The sequence below is a fragment of the Sebastes umbrosus genome, chromosome 15 (assembly GCF_015220745.1).
Source record: "Sebastes umbrosus isolate fSebUmb1 chromosome 15, fSebUmb1.pri, whole genome shotgun sequence".
Lineage (NCBI taxonomy): Eukaryota > Metazoa > Chordata > Actinopteri > Perciformes > Sebastidae > Sebastes > Sebastes umbrosus.
Window position 1 is genome coordinate 11,702,189 of NC_051283.1, and position 14,166 is coordinate 11,716,354.

At 41.3% G+C, this 14,166-nt stretch overlaps 2 protein-coding genes across 4 annotated transcripts in view; one reads left to right on the top strand and one right to left on the bottom strand.

The window, feature by feature from the left end:
* sync (syncoilin, intermediate filament protein) overlaps window positions 1-14,166 on the top strand; it is a 26,109-nt gene continuing 11,943 nt past the window's right edge. Inside the window, exons 1-6 of one of the 2 annotated variants that reach the window (XM_037794124.1) lie at window positions 6-161; window positions 1,269-2,808; window positions 2,878-3,092; window positions 3,951-4,158; window positions 4,292-4,416; window positions 4,495-4,777. In XM_037794124.1, the coding sequence (XP_037650052.1) occupies window positions 1,318-2,808; window positions 2,878-3,092; window positions 3,951-4,158; window positions 4,292-4,416; window positions 4,495-4,543 (2,088 nt within the window). In that variant the 5' untranslated portion in view covers window positions 6-161; window positions 1,269-1,317 and the 3' untranslated portion in view covers window positions 4,544-4,777. Of the gene's footprint in view, window positions 162-1,268; window positions 2,809-2,877; window positions 3,093-3,950; window positions 4,159-4,291; window positions 4,417-4,494; window positions 4,778-14,166 lie in introns of those variants that run through there. The other variant, XM_037794125.1, reaches the window with a different exon arrangement.
* Window positions 5,086-11,534, bottom strand: rbbp4 (retinoblastoma binding protein 4). 2 transcript variants are annotated; one of them, XM_037794129.1, is made up of 12 exons: window positions 11,257-11,534; window positions 9,955-10,102; window positions 9,712-9,857; window positions 8,528-8,701; window positions 8,213-8,328; window positions 7,867-8,027; window positions 7,628-7,754; window positions 7,395-7,472; window positions 6,999-7,075; window positions 6,772-6,829; window positions 6,552-6,662; window positions 5,086-5,929 (listed from the first exon to the last, which is right to left on the bottom strand). In XM_037794129.1, exons 1-12 carry the CDS (start codon window positions 11,270-11,272, stop codon window positions 5,867-5,869), a joined length of 1,275 nt encoding a protein of 424 aa, XP_037650057.1. In that variant the 5' UTR covers window positions 11,273-11,534; the 3' UTR covers window positions 5,086-5,866. The 2 variants fall into 2 exon arrangements, with proteins under 2 accessions (XP_037650057.1, XP_037650056.1); XM_037794128.1 differs by having other exon boundaries at window positions 9,955-10,105.

Below are 14,166 nucleotides of genomic sequence, written 5' to 3' on the forward strand. Positions count from 1 at the left end.
GCTGGATCAACTGTCTTTACCCCCCCTCCTCCTCTCTAAGTTTATCTGCACACTCTGCTCCCGCTCACTCTTTGCTTTGTCGCTTGAACCTCAACTAATTTCTAACGGATTCATTGCGAGGATAACGCATAAGGCCAGAAGAAACAAGCATATATACAGAAGTAAGTATAATTATATTTCATGTTTACATGGTTTGTGTAATTGATTAAATCTGAATGGAAACTGCTGAAGAACACAAACCATTCATGCCGCTCCAAAGAGTCAACTTCCAAATAACTAACTCACTTATTTAGCTATTTAAAAATCACATGAAGCTTAAAAGAAAGTTATTTTTTAATGTTTAACATAAGAAGAAAAGTAAGTGTTCTGAACGCTCAGCAGATATACTGTAGGCCTGTGCTGTATTTGGGTGGTGGAGGTCTAAAGGAATGTGACTTGTGCCTATGCCTGGCCTGCAGCAAGACAGCTGGTGACTGTCATGTCTTCCCCGGGGCTTTAGTCAGCCATGCGCAGCACAACACTGTCCAGTCCAGTAGATTTTAGTACTCAATATTATATTTTATTTATAAGATAGACTATCTTTATGATCTGACCTCGTTTAACACAAATGCTAGACCTGGGTCTTGGTCGAGGAGCATTTGGCGAGGAAACTGCAGCTATGAAACGAATGTCCCGCTTGTCTTCCGTGCCCTTTCTACATTACTAATCTCTGCCGATGACAGTATTGGGTCAATTTGATCAATTTACTCTCTGGGAGTCTCTGGCCAGTCTTGGCAAACACCTCAAAGGATGAAATTACAGCTACATTATTCACCAGGGGAGAGTGCGAATGCCCATCCGTCGGCACATTGACATGTTATGATAATCTGCTCTGTAATGTAATCCGTGTAATGCCACTTGTTGGAGCTCTAGAGCCGTTTGCGTGTGTTTATATGAGTGGTGTTGCAGATGCATGAGTAGGCTTGTTTGAGGTGTGTGTCTGATCATGACCACCAGACAGTTGGTCCCTTGGGTATGTAGCCTTGCGGGACAGCTGCTGGTAGCACACCCTCTGCCCCCTTTGCCCAGCTCTACATGAAAGCATGTGTTAAAGACATCAGCATAACTTATACTAGACGTCTGGCCAAAATATAAACCCAACTTCACTGTTGACATGTCATCAGCGCAGGCCAGGACTAGTATTTGTGACACGACTGCCATCAACTAAAGCTATCACATTTAATATGTATTAGCTAGGTTGTTTAACATATTCCTATGCTTTTGTCAAGGGATGAGACGGTTGTAAAGGAGACTTATACATCAGAAGAGCCTGAACCAATGGAGGACGATAACGTTTCGTCTGCTGGGTTCGAGCCTCTCTTCATTAAAGAAGAGGATGCGGATCCGAACAGAACCCTCATGGAGCAAAGAGAGCGGAATACGACACAACCTGGACTAACCTTCCCAGAAACACAGCTGAATCAATCAACCATAATTAAGCCATACTTACAAGAGATGGATGACTTGCTGAAAAGCTGTGAGGGGCTGACTGGTATCCCGTTTGGCTCTCACTTCTCAGCAAGTTTCAATGAAACAAGCCTGACTGAATCAACTCGTAGCCACAGCAAAGAGGAAGATGCAATGGAGAGCTATGGAGACCCTCCCCAAGCATATCTTTCCACAAGCTACATCGACACACACATGGATGGGGCTGAAACAGAACACCAGCCAGTGCAAGGCCAGTCGCCAGTCATAAACAAGTGTGGAGTAACCGCAGAAGCTTCTCAAATGCCTCTCACTTCGGCGGGAAACAAGCTGAGTGAAACCATGGTGCAGTACGAGGGTCAGCTGTTGGGGATGCTGGCCATGCTGGAGAGCTGCATGGAAGAGACTGGGATGGACTTTGAGCCCCAAGGGTGGGCTACAGATGCAAGCCAAGAGTATGTACACATCAGTAAGAATCCTCAACTTCATAGGGGTACAACTCTGGTGCCCGTTCAGCAAGAGAGGCCAATGAAGATGGAGACCCAGCCGATGCAATTTCAGTCCTGGGCTGGTCAACATGCTGGGGGAGATGAAGTTTCCAAGCAAAGCAGAAATGACGGAGCAGTGGGTTCGGCAACTAATGGAAGCCAGCGGAATCCTGTGCTTAGCTGTGACAACATGGCTGGCTTCTCAATGGAAACACTGGACTGGCAAGACCAGGGGGTTCTTCATCCTCAGTTCAGGTTTTCAGGGCCTTCAATGCCAATAGATAGTACAGAAAATGATCCAATGTGCTGTGAGGCGACAAAGACAGAAGACGACATGAAGGGAGATGTAATTGGGATCGAAGTAGACGACAATGAATTGCCAGCTGAAGAGAGACAGGGGCTCAACATGGACACCATCAATCTGGGATCTGGCATGAGTGAACTAGGCGCACTAGGGTCTCAGATGGAGGAATGCATAGTGGAGGTGCAGCGGTTAGAGAAGAGGAGGATAGAGCTGCTGACGGAGGTGCTGGAGTTGAGAGGGAATAGAGACAGAGAGGGGAGCAATGAGGAAGAAGAGGAGACAATTGATAGCAAAGTGGCAGAGCTGATGAACGCACTGAAGAAGGAGGAAGAGGGGAGAAGAGAGGAGAGGAAGAAAGAGATTCAGAGCCTCAGGGAGGAGAGAGCGGCGGAGGAGAAGATGCTGTGGAAGGTAAACCTGGAGAGACAGGGGCTGTATGAGGAGCTTAGAAAGCTGAAGAGGAGGCTCTTCGCCATGGCGAGGGACTGCGCTCAAAACCAGGCTGCCCTAAACACCCAGCACCGTGAGGTGGAGCTGCTAAAGAGAGAAGAGGTAAGAAACTCTTTATCTGTGCATCACACTTCAGAGGAAACCTGGACATTAAAAATGTCTTTCTTCCAGGAGAAGCTGCAGTCGCTGGTGCTCCAGCTGACAGAAGAGGGCTCCCAGCTCAGGGCAGCTCAACAACAACAGCTCTTAGATCTGCAAGTACAGCTTCACACCCAGAGCTCCACTCAGACCTCCAACACCCAAGACGAACTGACACAGTGCAGGAGGCACTCCTGTGGAGACATCCAGCAGTATCTGCAGGGCGGGCTGAAAGCGCTGGAGGACAGGTGCGGTCACTGTCTAGTGCTGCTATTGCCAGACTAAAAATCACGTTTTAAAAGTTTTTACTACATGGCTTTGTTGAATACTCGATTCTGATTGGTCAATCACGGCGTTCTACCGTCTGTTATTTCTTTATAGTGGACTGTTGCTATTTATAACAGACCATTGCTATGAATGCAGTTCTGATGTTTTTAGTTTTTGTGTCAAATTATTGATATCTTAAGTAGCCGTGTAATAAGCGGGATAATGTACAGCTAGTGGGTCATTGTTGTGAAATAAACCCCTTCGGGGTGGTCCTCGACGCTCCCGTTCAGGGCCATACAAGACCCCTCCGCTTCTTATCGGGGTCTGCATCGCCCTGAATGGGGGCGTCAAGGACCACCCCTCATCTTTTATTATTTTTTGTTACACTTTAAACACAGACTTTGAAGGCCTTTACACACCGAAGCGTTTTTTTTCATGCAATTAATTTTGTACGTTAATATATTTTTTGTCAGTTGTTTTTGTCATGAATACTTTTACACAAAATGCAAATATAACGCAGCGAAAAAGCGACACTTTTTGACACAAGGTACATTTTTTAGAGCTTTCGCACAGCGAATAAAAGCATTAACCAATCATGTGGTGCAGAAACGGCTGAGTTGCGCCTATATTTATGAAACAACACGGAGGCTCCATAGAACAAACCAGCATGGCAAACTTTATTACTCTTTTCAACAAAGGCAGATCCACTCCTTCCGTTCTTACCTTTCACATTAAAAGCCCTAGATATATAATATTAACAGGCGAGTATTTCACATTTTCATGTTGTGTCTGATTAAATGTATGTATCTCATTGAACTTTTAACGGTTGTCTTGGCCAGGTATGAACCCATTTTGCTCATATTGCTGAAGAGAAGGGACACAACAGCCGCAGCACTGGTGAAAGCCAAAGAGCAGGCCCAGGAGCTGAGGGCCCAGCTGAGACCCCTAAGGGAGGAGATCCAAAAGTTGAATCTCCAGAGGGCTTGCCTGGAGGAGAAACTCAAACTAATTCACTTACAGAGGAGAGAGGATGTGGGGCAGTACAAGGTAAGCAAGATGGCGAAGGCAGAGCCAGAAGGTGGGGGCTTAGGAAGTAGACAAACTGTCCTTTAACTGTACATCAGTAAAAAGCACTCTCATTTAATACACAAAACAATAACGTTATATGCCGTTCTTACAGGAGACAGTGTACTTTCTGGAGGACAGCAGCAGAGAGCTGAAGGCAGAGTTAAAGATTCAGAAGAGACAAACCAAAGAGATAGAGGAGCTGAGAGACAGCCTAAACAAACAACTACAACTTTACAGGTAAGACTTGTTATTCTGTATCATACTTTAAAAAATCATTTAGGGAATAGCTCTAATTAAAACATTTTTTTCTTACAGGGCTGCCATTGAGGACCATAACAAGTGTGACGATGAGGAGGAAACATGATTGTATGATCTTGATTAAAAAAAACCTGAGTTCTGTGATTTAATAACAAACTGATTATTTTTTATCTGCAACATAGTGAACTCCAAGATTCAGTTACTGCACTTTACACACATTAAGAGACATGCTGTTGTTAAAACAAATAACTAAAAATTGACTAGTTTTATTTTAGAACAGACTGCAGCTTGTAGAGGGTGTTTTTATTATGAATAAAGGCTTTGTGTTCGTTGTAATCCATGTGCGACTGACGAGTTAATGTCTCTGCATGAGGAGCGGAGAGGGCTTCATGTACTTATAAGGGCAACATGGCTGAAGAACTAAACAGTGGGACACAGACTAATAGAGTGTGAGTAAGTTCAAAGCGCCGAGACATCACAAAAAAAAAAGGTCTGAGTTAAGTGTCAGGAGGTGTAACCGACTCTTTCAACGAAGGATTATTTAGGGTTGTTTAAAAATACTTCCAAGCTTAGCAAAGCGCTGATCGTATTGATGACATAAAAAAGTAACACATTCATATTGAGAAATGTTAACAAAGCAGACCCAAAGACCAATGAAACACATTTTATTAAGAATGCACTCACTGTACAATTACAAAATATTGAACATAAAAAAAGTTCAACCGCTAATCTACATCACGACAACATTTAAATGATTAATGTATGACTACAATGAGGGGAGGTGGGAACACAAATGGACATTTGAAAACCGAGTCAATTTATTCAGAAGCAGCCGGTGTAAAAATCCAGAACAATTAGGTGATGACCAGACTGAAGCAGGGAAAATATGAGACATTTTAGGACCATATGTTAGCCTGCAAACAACCTCTATCACAGTCTGAGTAACTGTCACTATGCTGGACTGCATTTTACTTAAAACATGATTCTTCTGCAACATTTCCAACATGTGCAGAGGGAGCTGTTTACACTCTTTAACAGCAGGTTATTGTGAATTACCACTTGGTGTGGGCTTTCAGTATGATCACCATCTTCAGTTCTAGACGAGCATTTAATTTATAATTAAAAAGGTGTTCGCTAAAACATTTCAGTGTACGAGGGAGAGCCAATTTGATTACAAAAATATATCTTTTCTGCGCAGTGCGACACACATGAGCGAGATTCTTCCGGGAATAAGTTACTCAGTTAAAAGGAGAGTTCTTCACTGTGAGTATTGAAAAAAGGGATAACATGATTATTGTCTTTCTTGTATTTACAGTGATTTACAGCATACGGTGTCCCACGGTAAAGTAGAGAAAGGAAGGTGGGAAGCGGTAGCTGCATGGAAGTACGGAGGTGGCAGTTTGTGATGAGGTTGTAGGTTAAGAGGAAGTTACGCTGTAGCTTCAGGGTCTGTTGAACCCTCTGGATCTTCATCGTTGTAGATGTTCTCAGCCTAAAAAGAGAGTCAGTGCGTCAATCATTCAGCCACATACTGTCAGGTTGTATTTAAGAGTCAGTGGAATATTTTAATTCCAGGACAACCAGAAAAAGATTAACTGTGGGGCTTTCAAAGAGCCACATTTTACCAACTACATGTTTAACTTCTAGCTTTTCTGACAGCTATCACAGTAATGTTACAGCAAAGACATTTTAGTAGTGTAGAAAAGTATTATAAAGTGAAGGAAGTAAACACACAACTGGGCTAGTACACTTACCATTCCTGTCTTCTGTCTCCTCACTTTGCCCTGACTGAATCCCTCCAAATGATATATCAAAAATCCATCTTGACTGAGATTTCCTATTTGCAGTCCTTAGCTGAAATGTCAGGAACTTCCCATCATACGACTTTTCCCTGCAAATTCACTGTCGCCTGCTCTGATCCACATGTTATAGTTTTGGTAAGAGACATCCTGAGAGCAGAGTCGCCTGCCGTCTGTGATATAAACATGTTGCTGCAAAATTCATCACCTCCTATATTGTCTTTGCGGGGAAATACTTCCCTCTAAGAAGGAATTGTGTCCTCTGCCTGTCCAAGCTAACATGCTTTTAATAAAATGTGGGCTCAGCCGTCTTACCATCTGCCAGACTTGCATAATGTTGTCTTCAGACACCGAACAGATGACCCAGGGCTCGTTGGGATTCCAGGAGAAGTCAGAGATCTTAGCGGTGTGGCCACCATGGATAAACTAGTAGATAGAAGAAAAGCCACCACTTCCATTATTATGATACAAGCTGGTGTTAGCAATAATAGAGAATCTCAACTTCTAAAGTTCAGCAGGCTTCAATGAGACTCACCAGTAGCTCGGGTGGGCCATCCTCTGCATCTTCTGGTGACTGCTCCTCTCCGATTTTACTACAAAAAACAAGCAGAAGAGTTAAATTTGGTACCAAACAATGTTACAGTGTGACTAACCCCCGATGTCCTCACTGGCTAGAATTGCAGGGGATCATCTCTGGCAACTGCAATGGAGCCTGAACACAACAAAGCTGAATTCGGTGGAGATTGATGTTAAGTTGTTTACCTGAGGTCCCAGACGTTGAGGCGACGGTCTGTTCCACTGGATGCCAGTATGGTCTCATTATGAGGTGACCACTGAACCTGCAACAGTCAGTCAGAGATTCAAATTAGGTCACCTTGAACAGCAACGCAGACGTACCATACTGAAAATCTCAAGAATTTGTCAGGAACATTTATCTTAGCGTACATGTGAAGTGTTGATAATTCGGATTTATGATAATTTTTTTACTTATACATCAGAGATTCTTACAAGCACCAGGAAACAGTTTTGTCCTTACAACTTGAAACTGCATCATTGTGATCCAAATTCATCCTTTGTCTTTTAACTGACTCTACAGATTTGCACACAAGACATGCTGCTATCATTATTTCAATAAAATGTCACTGATAAATATCCTACCTGGAAGATCTCATCCTTGTGTGACTCGAAGGAATGCAGCTTCAGTTTCAGGTTTCTCAAGTCCCAAAGAGCCACAGTCTATGAGCGGGAGAAAGATACAAAACAGCAACACTATAAATCAGTATTCATTTAGTCAAAGAGTTATTAAATGCACATGATATCGCAGAATTAAACACCATGTTGTAAATTAAACTAAATAACGACAATTAAGATATGGTGGCATATTGTATTACCTTGTCTGCAGAGCCAGAAGCGAGGATGAACTCGCTGTAAGGGTTGAAGGACAAACAGTTGACCTCTGCTGTGTGGGCGTCTACTGCATGGCTGGGTTTGGATGTGTTGTTTGAACGAGTGTCCCAACTGAGGAGAAAAATGACAAATGTTCATAGACTGTGAAGATGCAGATCATGTAACTTTTCAGGTGAACCGTTTCATCTGCCTGCCAGATTTGACTGATCAGCAAGCTTCTTACATCATGAGCTTCTGGTCATCTGCTACAGATCCGAAGAGTGACTCGTGAAGCAAGTGCCAGGAGACGTCTTCCACCACAGCAGTGTGACCAGTGAAGATTGTCTTCGCCTCTACTATCTTCCCCTCCTTTGGCACAGCACTGATGTCCCACAGACAGATTGTCTATAGATTTGAAAAGATGACATAAAAACCCATCAATATTCCAGATACCATGTTTGAACATTTCATGAAATACAGCATGAGTTTATTCTTAGGAGTATGTGCCACTAAAATTGGTAATCCAATAAAACTCAAGAAGATTCTTGATAATGTCTTAATACAGCAATGAAACCGGACTTTTCTCTTACATGGTCATCTGACGCACTAAGGAGAGAGCCGGACAGATTTGGATTCCAGGAGAGACCGTAGCCTTCTTTCTGATGGCCTCTGAGACGCAGATCAGGGTGACACTCTCCAGAAGCGTCTGTCGACAATGAAAATAATGCAAATTGTCCATTTCTTTCACAGCATGAACAAAAGCAGATACGCAGTAATGAGGATGTGTTAAACAAAATTCTTTCAGTTGGTCAAAAGGTACCAATGAGCCCTCTTTACTTTCAAAACGTGTTCAAACAACATGCCACCTTTAGCAGTGTCTTGTGATGTGTGTGTGATCTATGTACCTGGCTTGGAGGGGTGCTTGGTGTAGTCAAACACCAGCACTTCTGAGGTGGGGGTCTTGGTGGCAATGATGCAAGGGTTCTGGGGCATGTAGCGGGCACGGTTCACCTCTCCTTCATGGTTGATCTTGATTTCTATCTCGATCTTGCCACTCACTGAGCCGAAGCCTCCAAACTCTGCAGGGCAGTACAAGAAAATATGTTTACAGACACAATACGGAGGCAAAACATACTTTTCTGCCCTGACCCACCAAGCCCACGGTTGGCCATTAGCCAGTTTGAGGCTGTCGTTGAGCGTCTGTCGCCTTAGTTTTCGCAGTGTGTCCCGCACCGTCGGATCTAGTCGGATTGGCTGTTCAGCTTAAACGAATCGGAGCACGAGAAGAGAAACGGAAGTGTGGAAAGCAAGTAAACCGGTAAAGTCAAGAGGAAAAACACAGAAGGCTCTAATTTTCCATCATCATCTCATCTGATCATTCCAATACACAGATATTTTCAAGACATGGCCATCTGGAATGAAGCTAAGTGGTGAGTGAGAGTGGTGTGAAAATGGTCAGCAAACGCTGCCTTATTTCATGTATCATAACAACAGCTTGTACATCCGCCGTCCTCGGTCTTCCGCTTTCCCTTTATGAATGACGAATACAGACTACCGCTACCTGCTGGTGTGGAGTTATTTTATCTCACACAGGTGCAGAAAGTACGTCGTAGTCGGCCGTTGGCTGAAGTCTTTGTGGTTTGTTCGAGCGCAACTTTTTGGCCAAGACAAAGGCGACGTGAGGCAAGAGGTGGCCTTCGTCGCCGCTAGTTCTCTGATGCCGATATGGTGTGTTTGGGCCTTTAGGGAAATTGAGTTAGGAACAGTAAGTTTAAAAGGGTACAATTTACCCAAGAACACCACAATGCCATAACAGTGGTTACTCATACCAAAGGAAACTATGTTACATGCAACAATCACATTTTAATCCTTTCTGAGGTGTTGATGATTTACAGTGCCTAATAATAACTAAAACTGTCACTTTTTTCATTGAATGGCTTCAGAATATCATTCCATTATTATTATACCACATTAATCAGGTTATGTCCATGTTATCGGTCTCTTTGAAACACGTGGACCTCATAAATATACACTACATGAAAAGTCTGCCTGTCTGAACATTCACGCTTTAGTGTTTAGCATCTCCCACCTCCTTTTTCGCTGTCATAATGTGAGGCTTCAAACTGGGCGTCATCATTGGGTAGCTGAACGCTGGCAATGACCAGGTGATTCTGCTCATCAGATGTGTGAGTGCCCAACACCAGCCGGTGCACGCTGTAATCCTTCCCCTCTGGCCTGGTAATGGGAGGAAAATAGCTTTATCATTAATGTTATTCAGACTTTTAGGACAGAGTGCATGTTACTACTGGTCCAATGTGTGAAAAGCATGTACCTGGAGACATCAGGGAGCCACTGAGCAGTCAGGCTGGGCCACTCTAAAGCGTGGGTCATAACCAGGTCGTACAGAAAGGGAGTGTTTTTCTTCCAGATCTTGTACTCCTCGTTGATCACCCTCTCCTCAACCGCATCATCAAATGCTCCTGCTGAGAGAGAGGAGGACACAGAGTTGAGTAACAAATGTCAGCTGAAATTGTTGTGGAGCTATCATTCAACCATTTGCAAGATGCGTCTGATGTTATAGCTTTCACTGACTGAGGGTGCCAATTTAATATTTGAGAAGCTGCCAAGTGTATTTCAGATGGTCATTAGGCATTACTGATGTTAGTTAATGTTTTGGCACTTCCTCAACGACTATTGGAAGAGTTGCAAACGACATAATAATGACTCAAGGCAAGGCAGCTTTATTTGTGGAGAACATTTCTGCAACAGGGCAATTCAAAGTGCTTTACATAAAAATTCAAGAACATTGCAACAAAATGCAAAAGAACATTAAGACATATTTAAAACTGTTATAAAAACATAAAAACATTAAAGATTAGAAAATAAGAACAAGCTAAAAATAAAAGCTCGGGTAGAAGCTAAAATAGAGTATAACACACAAGAGGAAAAGCTGTAGTGCAGTATAAGATCATTATCTGGTTTAATAAAAGGCAGCAGCAAACAGGAAAGTTTTAAGCTTTGATTTAAAGGAACTCAGAGTTGGAGTTGGTCCTGCAGGTTTCTGGGAGCTTGTTCCAAATATTTGGTGCATAAAAACTGAACGCTTCTTCTGCATGTTTAGTTGTGACTCTGGGGACACTAAGCAGACCTGATCCAGATGAACCTGAGAGGTCTGGATGGTTCATAACATAGCAGAAGATCAGAAATGTATTTTGGCCCTAAACCATTTAGTGCTTTGTAAACCACCAGGAGTATTTTGACCATCAAATCTCTGAGAGACAGGGAGCCAGTGTAGAGACCTCAGAACTGGACTGATATGATCCACAAGGCCTGACTGATGTTCACTATGTAGCAGTATGTTTTCAGATCACCGTTAGCTTACCAGGCTATCATCATTATGCTCTAGTGTTAACTATAATTATAACCTCAACTTGCAACGAGGGTGTATAGTATATAACACCAACTAGTGTTAAGAGAAGAACTGCGAAATGAAACGGAGGTTTTTACAGCTCACACATTGAAAATGCACCCGGCTTTTGTTGTGACTGATCACGGCCAGCTCAGCCGGGTAGCTAACTAGCTAGCTTAGACATGTCAGTTATCACTCTGACAACAATGAGTGTCTTCAGCTCACCTTCCTTGTCCGCCATCGTGCAGGTATCTTAAGTAGCCGCTAGTCCACTTTAGAGACTTTAGGATAATTGAGAGCCACAAAGCGTTAGTCTGAGGTGCTCCTCTCTGGTGTGCCCGCAGAGCCCCGCTGCTGTTAGAAGCACAGAGTGAAGGAAGCTAAGCTAAGCTAACAGCTAACAGCTAGCTAACTAAGCAGCCGACTGTGTGAAAGACGTGTGGGTGCGTTCGCGCGCTCTGTCCAAGCGGGAGGGCCGTCCTCCCACGAGCGCAGCGGCTGTGCTCGTGCTGACCAGCAGAGGGCAGTAGGAGGAACTTGTGATGCTGCTTTCACGTACCAACACAGCCAGTGGGAACATAGACATGTACATAAATTGCAAAAAAATAATGAATGAATGAATGAATGAATGAATGAATAAATAAATAGATAGATAGATAGATAGATAGATAGATAGATAGATAGATAGATAGATAGATAAAAAATAATAAAATAAAATAAATAAATATATAAATAAATAAAAATAAATAAATAAATGAATTAATTAATAAATACATTTTTTTGCTTTGCTTAGTCTGTATTCATCTTTCTCCAAAGACTGACATTCACAAGAGCAGACATTAAAATAAAAATGATTTGCTCTGTGGTGAATGCTCATAGACAATACACATTTTCAACTTACATCATTACAGAGGGTAGTTTAGTTTATTTATTGACTACACTGAGGGCGTTTTATATTTTAATAATTTATTTATTTATTGTGTTGAGTTGAATGTGCTACTTATTTTGTACTGTAATTACCTTGTGCCTGTTCTACCTTTTTTCTTTTCTTAAAGCTGACTCGGTGTAAACTGCTCAGAATTCCAATGTAAATGGCAAATAAAACTCTTGAATCTTGAATCTTGAATGCTTTCTCCAAAGATTGACATTCACAAAAGCAGACATTAAAATAAAAAAGATTTACTCTGTGGTGAATGCTCATAGACAATATACATTTCAACTTACATCATTACTGACTTTCTGTCGGATCAGAACGGTTTTAAAGAAATAAAACACAGCTTAAGAGACGACCACAACAACAACACATAATAGATGTAACTCACACTCTGCCTTTTATTTACTCCTCTACTACATGTTTTTTTTTGTTTTGTTTTTTGGTGTTTTTTACATTTATCCTTTGATATTGCAATATATTGCTATTAATTGTTTTTTATTTGTTTGTTTGTTTGTTTTATTGACACAACAAACATTAATTACTTCTTTATTGTTTTCTTCCATTTACATGCATGTTCTTTTTAAATATCTCTATATTGTAATTTGCTTAATGAATTGTATATATGTTTGTTTATGTTTTTGTTTTTATTTTGTTCTTTTTTTAATTTTTAATTTATTATTGAATTGACGCTTTGGCAATATTGTTCACCTGATAGTCATGCCAATAAAGCAATTTGAATTGAATTGAAATAAAACTATAATATTTTTTTTTTTTGTGTAGGCCTTGTGTCTTGGTTATCTTGTTGTTTGACGTCTTGCTCTATTTCTTATCTGAATGATGACTTAGGGGAAAAGTGAAAGAAAGATTATTTTAATACTGTTTTCGCCCACACTGTTTTTTGCACTTGAACTGTGAAATATTCACATCTATTCCTGGAAGAAAAAAGACAACATACCTTTTCTTATTGGCTATTGGTCAACTGTTAATTCGCTGTTGAGTATGGGTCCATCTGATTGGACGCGTCCAGTGAACTGATCTCTCATTGGCTGAGGATAACGCGGGCTCCTAGCAACGCATTCTTACTAACCACTATACTCAACCATGCCCTGACTGAATAACGTGGACATTGCTGTCCGGTCAGTATGTCTACGACTGATATGTCCCAGACTCTGGACATTCTCCGGTCTTTGTATCAGCACGTACAGTCCCTGGAGGAGTTTGCGAACAGCATCGTGTTCAGAGAAGGACAGAGAGCAGAGCTCATTGAACAGTCTGACTCAAACCGGTTCAAAGCCTTCGTCCGGGGGGTTTCTGTCTGCTTTGACAAGCAACTACAGCAGGTGCCGAGCTGCAACCAGGTAACTTTACACTAGCTGTCGTGCTAACTAACTCTTATTTGGGTTTTGATGTGAGATCCTGTGGCAATGGTGTTACTGTACAAGTTAAAAGTCCTAGTAAAAGTCCTGCTTTCAAAATATTACTCAAGTAAAAGTACAAAATATAAAAAAATGTAGTATATAAATATTCATATAATATATAAATATAATAATATATATAATAATATAATATATATACAGTATGTATATATATTATATATATATATAATATATTAATATAAATATAGTGTATTAAAAAATACACTTAAAGTACCAAAAGTAAAAGTACTCATTCTGCAGAATGGCCCATTTCAGAATAATATATATTATAATATTGGATTACAATTATTGATAGATAGATAGTAACTTTATTGATCCCGAGGGAAATTCAAGTTTCCAGCATCACAGTTCCATAGTGCAAAACATGTTAGTAAAAAGGCAGTAAAAAAGTTAGTAGTACAAAATACAAAAAACATATACCAGATATAAAAATACAAGGAGATGAAGAAAACTGTTAAAACTGAATATAGTGCAGGGTAACAGCTGGGATACAGGACTATTAAAAAGTGAATATAGTGCAGAAGAGACTGTTAAAAGTGAGTATAGTGCAGGGTAACTCCAGTAGCTTAGTCTATGAAAGTGCACTGTGTGCATTATAATCTGTCCTGCAGACCGTCCTCGAGGGAGCAATCAGTCTGTTGGTCAGTAGCTTTGTTGTGGATAGTTTACATTAAGACATAAATATAAGTCATGCTATATAATGGATGCACAAACCACTAAGCTGTGAGGTTTATAAGAGACTGAATTTGATGTTTGATTCTGATG